At 53.2% G+C, this 6,966-nt stretch overlaps 1 protein-coding gene across 11 annotated transcripts in view; it reads left to right on the forward strand.

Annotated features, from left to right (window-relative positions):
- Positions 1 to 772, forward strand: part of HMCN2 (hemicentin 2) — a 164,570-nt gene extending 163,798 nt beyond the window's left edge. For all 11 annotated transcript variants that reach the window (XM_054501579.1, XM_054501581.1, XM_054501583.1 and 8 more), the window contains one exon: positions 7 to 772. In XM_054501579.1, coding sequence (XP_054357554.1) covers positions 7 to 352 — 346 coding nt within the window. In that variant the 3' untranslated portion in view covers positions 353 to 772. The remainder of the gene's footprint in view (positions 1 to 6) is intronic.
- The last annotated feature ends 6,194 nt before the right edge of the window (positions 773 to 6,966 follow it).

Here is a 6,966-nt window from a genome sequence, read left to right on the forward strand (position 1 = left end):
CCGCAGGACGTGCTTCCGGCGCTGCTCGCAGGACTGCGGCACCGGCGGCCCCTCTACGCTGCAGTACCGGCTGCTGCCGCTGCCCCTGGGCGTGCGCGCCCACCACGACGTGGCCCGCCTCGCCGCCTTCTCCGAGGCCGGCGTCCCCGCCAACCGCACCGAGCTCAGCATGCTGGAGCCCGACCCCCGCAGCCCCTTCGCGCTGCGTCCGCTGCGCGCGGGCCTCGGCGCGGTCTACACCCGTCGAGCGCTCACCCGCGCCGGCCTCTACCGGCTCACCGTTCGCGCCGCGGCGCCGCGCCACCAAAGCGTCTTCGTCCTGCTCATCGCCGTGTCCCCCTACCCCTACTAAACGGGAGAGGGCATTGGCGGCCGCCCTGGCGTGACCCCCGAGGAAGGGATCGAGGAGAAGCTTGGTCTATGCCCCCTGCTGTGGCAAGCGGAGCGTCATCGTCTCCCGCCCCGTGCGTCAGCGAGACCTTGGGTCAACACGACCCTGCGCACAGCCTTGACCCCCGACAGCGAGGACCTGACCTCACAGAGGGAGGCGTCCAGGGCGGCCCCTGGGTGGCCAGGCCCGCAGGCAGGGCCAGGGGAAGCCTCCAGGTCTGATCCGCCCCTCAGTGGGAGCGGGACAGGGACACAGGGCACCTGGACGCGCGGGAGAGGGGGCAGACCCCGCGTTGGGGGTGGCAGCGGCTGTCGCCCGGCCACGCCTGGCGGTGTCATTCTGAACCCTGTTGCAATATAAAAGGATTGTTTTTTTAACCAACTTGGTTTCTTTGTCTAATTATTTTGCTTTGTAGGGAAGGATTTGGGCTGGGAAGGAGACCACGCCTTCTGTTCTGATCCAGGAGCACAGCAGTTTGCACTACCAGCCTCCTCTCCTTAGGAGCAGGGCTGCCTCAGGCACCTCCTGGCCTCAGTTTCCTAATCCATAAAATACTGCAATAGGGCCCTCCCTTCCCCCATAGGGCTGTAGGGGCAATTAAATGAGGAGTAAATGTGTTGCACAGACAGCAACAGCCGGTGGCAAAAAAAAATACTTTTTACTTTTTAGAGGCAAGGTCTTGTCCTGTCACCCAAGCTAGAGTTGCAAATGACTTGATCGTGGCTCACTGCAGCCTCGACCTCCTGGCCTCGTGATCCTCCCGCCTCAGCCTCCAGAGCAGCTGAAACTACAGGCACATGCCACCATGCCTGGCCTTTATATTAATTATTAATGTTTTGTATATATGTAAGGCATACAACATGATGCTTTGATACACATAATGAAATGGTTACTATAGTCAAACCAATTAACATATACATTTGGATTTTGTGTGGGCTTGAAAAAAATAAAATTAAAACATACCCATCATCTTGTATATACTTATTTTTGTGGCAAGAACACCTACTATCTACTCCCTTAGGAAAACACCAGTGTGATATTATTATGATGTTGAGATAGGATCTCACTGTGTCACCCAGGCTGGAGTACAGTGGTGTGATCTCTGCTCACCTCAGTCTCTGCCTCCCAGGCTCAAGCGATCCTCCCACCTCAACCTCCTGAGTAGCTGGGACCACAGGCATGCACCACCACACCTGGCTAAATTTTTTTTTCTTTTTTTTTTGAGTTGGAGTTTCACTCTTGTTGCCCAGGCTGGAGTGCAATGGTGCTATCTCGGCTCACCGCAACCTCCGCCTCCTAGGTTCAAGTGATTCTCCTGCCTCAGCCTCCCAAGTAGCTGGGATTACAGGCATGCGCCACCACGCCCAGCTAATTTTGTATTTTTAGTAGAGATGGGGTTTCTCCACGTTGGTCAGGCTGGTCTCAAACTCCTGACCTCAGGTGATTTGCCCACCTCGGCCTCCCAAAGTGCTGGGATTACAGGTGTGAGCCACCAGGCCTGGCCTAATTTTTTAAATGTTTTGTAGAGATGAGGTTTCATTATGTTGCTCAGTCTGGTCTGGAACTCCTGGGCTCAAAGGATCCTCCCACCTCAGCCTCCCAAAGTGCTGGGATTATAGGCATGTGCCACTGCACCAAGCTTACCCCAGCCTATTTTTAACTGCTAACTCTTGTTGCTTTCCAGTCACAGACTCCTACAGCGGGCTTCTTTATGGCTTGCTTGTTGTCTTGTATCCTTTGCAGCTCGCCCCTGGGTTTCACTTGCAGTCCTCTTCTGAGCTATCTTTTTCCTGATAGCATCTCCCCTTCTGGGGGATGGATTATTGAAGGCAAGGTCCGTTTCTAGGCCCTGGCCTTAATAATTTACCTAATTCATCTACAGGAAGGGCCTTTGTTGGATGAATGGAAGTTTAGTGCAACAATTCCTAAGTAGTCCTTTTTTTTTTTTTGGAGACAGAGTCTGGCCCTGTCGCCCAGGCTGGAGTGCAGTGGCACGATCTTGGCTCACTTTAAGCTCCGCCTCCCGGATTCACGCCATTCTCCTGCCTCAGCCTCCCGAGTAGCCAGTATTACAGGCATGCACCACCATGCCTGGCTAATTTTGTTTTTTTTGGTAGAAACAAGGTTTCTCCATGTTGATCAGGCTGGTCTCAAACTGCTGACCTCAGGTAATTCACCTGCCTCAGCCTCCCAAAGTGCTGGGATTACAGGCATGAGCCACCGCGCCTGGCCTAATTTTTGTATTTTCAGTAGAGATGGGGTTTCACCATGTTGGCCAGGCTGGTCTCAAACTCCTGACCTCAAGTGATTCACTCGCCTCAGCCTCCCAAAGTGCTAGAATTACAGATGTGAGCCGCTGTGCCCGGCCCCTGGGGTAGTTTTAATAGGCGGTCAGGGCAGGCCTCACCAAGCAGGTGGCATCTGAGAAGAGACCTGAAGAAGGTGAAAGAGAAAGTTACACGGCCATCGCAATAGAGGGAAGGGTGTTCCAGAAGAGGGGACAGCAAGTGTCAGGGCCCTCAGGCAGGAGGGTCCAGCCAGGAGGCTGGGGAGGCTGGAGATGAATGAGGTGGGAGAAAGGGAAGAAGAAAGCTCAAGGGGGTGGGGTGGATTCTGTGGGGTCTTTGGGCCACCATGGGGACTTTGGCTTTGATGAGTGAGCTGGGGAGAGAGAAGAGTAAATGTATGGCTAGGTGTGGTGGTGCACCAGGGACTCCAGCTACCTGGGAATCTGAGGAGGGAAGATCCTTAAGCCCAGGAGTTTGGGGCTACAGTGAGCTATGATTTGGCCACTGCACTCCAGCCCGGGTGAGAGAGCGAGACCCCATCTCTAACGAAAATGGTTTTTAAGAAAGTCAATGCATATCTGCGTGTTGGCCTATCTCCAGTGTGCTGGGTCTCGGGAGGAGTGTAGGTGAAATGGGGCTTGGCAGAAGCCCACGCTGCTGTTCGTCCTTCTCCTCCCGTTCCTGCCCTTCTCCCTGGGCTGGCAGCAGCCCCTGCCTGCGTGGCCTCTTTGTTGCCAGCTGCCCCTGACACAGCCACTGGGAGAGAGAGGTTGTCTTTTGCATATGGTTCTGAAGAAAAGAGTTCCTCTCTCCCTGTTCCTCCTACTTAGTGTGACATGGTCAGCTCCCCCTAATTGTCCCCTCCCTCTCATCTAGGCAATGAGGAAAGTTGTCTGAGTTAGTTCCTTCTAGAGATGAACGACAATCAGGCTGTCTAAACAGAGCTGTTCTGGGTACACAGAGAAAAAATCGCTGTGTCCATTTTACAAATGCAGAAAGGGGGGTATAGGGAGGGAACATGATCCAGTCACTTGACTGAGGTGTGACTGGTTAATGGTCAAACTGGGACTCTTGATTCCCACCTAACAGCCCCAATAGAACCTTCTCCAGGGCGCTTCTTCCTGTAGGTTTCCTTCAAACCAGTCTGTAAAGTTTTTCTGTTAGGGGCCAGATACTACTTTCTGCTTTGCAGGACATTCAAGCTCTGTCAAAATGACTTACCTTTGCCATCGCAGCGCAAAAGCAGCCCCAGAGGACCCATGAAGAGATGGGCACGGCTGTGTTCCAATAAAACTTTATTTGTGGACACTTACATTTCAAATGTATTATCATTTTCATGTGCCATGAAATATTCTTCTTTTGATGTTTTTCAACCATTTACAAATGTAAAAGCCATTCTTAGTTTGCACGCAGGCTTTACAAAAACAAGTTCAGACCAGAGTTTGCTGATCTCTGGTTTAAACCACAGAAATCACTGATGGTAGAAGTCCAGGCTGGGTGGAGAGATTAGAGGAGGCGGGAAAAAGTGGGGGAGGGCTTCCTAGGCCCTCCCGTACCCTATTCGTCCAGGGTCCACCTGTGAGGGCCTTCCTTGGGCCGAACGCCCCTCTTTGTGCAACGCCAGGGGTCAGCGGGTCAGAACTGGAGCGCTGCTCTTCACTAGGCTGTTAATTTTTTATGGAGCTGGGGACTTTGTGGAGGCGATGCGGAGGTGGAGACCCACAGAGGGGAGGTGCCACTCCTCTCTCACCCCTGCTGTCTCCTGCCGGCCACTCCCAGTCTCACCCAGGCCTTCCATGTTTGTAAAACTACTACTTATTAAGTCGTTGTCCAGTGTCTTATAGACTTGAGTTTTTTTTTTTTGAGACGGAGTCTCACTGTATCGCCCAGGCTGGAGTGCAGTGGCGCGATCTCGGCTCACTGTAAGCTCCGCCTCCCATGTTCACGCCATTCTACTGCCTCAGCCTCCCGAGTAGCTGGGACTACAGGCATCCGCCACCACACCCGGCTAATTTTTTTTTTTTTAAGTAGAGATGGGGTTTCACCACATCAGCCAGGATGGTTTCGATCTCCTGACCTCGTGATCCGCCTGTCTCAGCCTCCCAAAGTGCTGGGATTACAGGCATGAGCCACTGTGCCCGGCGACTTGGGTTTATTTAGTCCTTCCGGGAGCTCCAGAGCCAAGAAACAGTGTCCCCATTTCACAAATGAGAGAAGGAGAGCTCAGAGAAGGAAGCCACTTATCTCATCTCACACAGCCTGGAGGGGAAGAGAAGGACTCAACCCAGGCCCATCTGACTCCAGAGTCCTGGGCTCTGACCACCAGGCTCCCCTGCCTCCACTTTCCAAGGAAGCGGGAAGAGGGAGAGGTCCAGGGGCAAGCTGAAGACAAGGGCCCTTGGCAATTCAAGATCTGAGGAGCTAAAAAGGGAGTGTCCATTCAGCCCCCTGCCTCCCCACTTTTCCCTCCTTTTCCATTTGAGGCTATGGAGCGGAGGCTGGGGGAAAGGAGTGACTTACCTAAGGTCACACAGAAAGCCCAAAGCAGACCAGGCCCTGGAGGTAGTTTCTGACCCAGTCCCTTCCTCCCCTACACTCCAACTACTTACCCCACCCCCAAGGATGGTTACGAGCAGAGGAGGCCCCTCCCAAGCAAGCTGCAGCCAGAGCCAGAGAGTATTTTCCATCCAAGAAGGGTGTTTGCCACTTCTCTTTTTCTAGCTGCCAGCTGTCATTGGCCAAGGCTCTGTCCAAGCCGCCCAGCCCCCTGGTGCCACCTGACCTCCGCCAGTCTGTTTGCACCATCAGGGGTGGAAAATAGGCCTGCAGGTCGCTCATTGAACTCCCTGATGTAGGTTTTCCACGAACCCAACAACTGGACTCTGTGTTCCTGTGGGCGAGGACTGGCAACCTAGGGTCTGGCCTGAAGAAAACTCTCTTTTCCCAGGGCCAACGCCCAGGCTTGGGCAGCGGCAAAGTGGCTTCTGGTGCCAACCACGAGGAGGTTTCGGGGTGAGATCCTTGAAGTCTCTACACAGCCAGGCCCCTTCACGCCCAGCAGGTACAGAGCCCTTGGGTGGCAGAGGCGAGAGAGGGAGGCAGGAGGAAGCCCACTCCAGGGCTCTGTGCACAGGCTGTATCTATGCCTTTAGGTGGCTGGAGGCATTTGATGAGATCACATCCATTAAGCTTGCCCTGTAGCCATTCAGACAAGTGGCCACAAAAGTTAGAGCTGAGGCCAGGCGCGGTGGCTCACGCCTGTAATCTCAGCACTTTGGGAGGCTGAGGTGGGCGGATCACCTGAGGTTAAGTTTGAGACCAGCCTGGCCAGTATGGTGAAAACCCATCTCTACTACAAATACGAAAATTAGCCAGGTGCAGTGGTGGGCACTTGTAATCCCAGCTATTCTGGAGGCTGAGGTAAAATAATTGCTTGAACCCAGGAGGCAGAGATTGCAGTGAGCCGAGATTGTGCCACTGCACTCCAGCCTGGGTGACACAGCGAGACTTATCTCAAAAAAAAAAAAAAAAAGGTCAGAGCTGACTCTTAGAAAAGCCCCCTGGCTGCAATGTGGAGCATGGAGCAGAGGGGATGGCGAGCACAGGCAGGAGGATAGGTGAGGTGTCTCCTGCAGAGGTGCATGTGAGAGGTCACAGTCATCCAGGCTAAGATAAGAGCAGTGGGGAGAGAGAGCAGGAACCAGAGCGCTCACATTCTTCCATTTTCTTGCTGGAGTCCTCAGTCCTCTGCTCTATGCCAGTATCAGAGCTTGTGACAAGCAACTGATCTGGTGGGGGAGGGAAAGGATAAGAGAGGCATCACTAAGGAGCAGTGTGTGGAAAGAACACAAGGCAAAAAGGGCTTGACACGTTGAAACAACCACAGCCAGGCTGGTAGCAGCAGTATAGTGGGTAAGGGCAGAGGAGGAAGTACAGCCATTGAGATTTGATCCTAAGAGTCATGGGGACCATCAAAACCTTGTTTCAGAAACCACTTTATTCATTAATATTGCAGTACATAGCTCTAAAACTTTACAAATCTTTCAATAAAAATATAACTACAAGCTGGGTGCAGTGGATCATGCCTGTAATCCCAGCACTTTGGGAGGTCGAGGTAGGCAGATTGCTTGAGGCCAAGAGTTCAAGACCACCCTGGGCAACATGATGAAACCCATCTCTACTAAAAATACAAAAATTAGCCAGGTATGGTGGTGGCACGTGCCTGTAGTCCCAGATACTAAGGATGCTGAGGTGGGAGGATCACTTGAGCCCAGGAGGTGGAGCTGC

The sequence above is a fragment of the Pongo pygmaeus genome, chromosome 13 (genome assembly GCF_028885625.2).
Source record: "Pongo pygmaeus isolate AG05252 chromosome 13, NHGRI_mPonPyg2-v2.0_pri, whole genome shotgun sequence".
In the NCBI taxonomy this organism is placed as follows: Eukaryota; Metazoa; Chordata; class Mammalia; order Primates; family Hominidae; genus Pongo; species Pongo pygmaeus.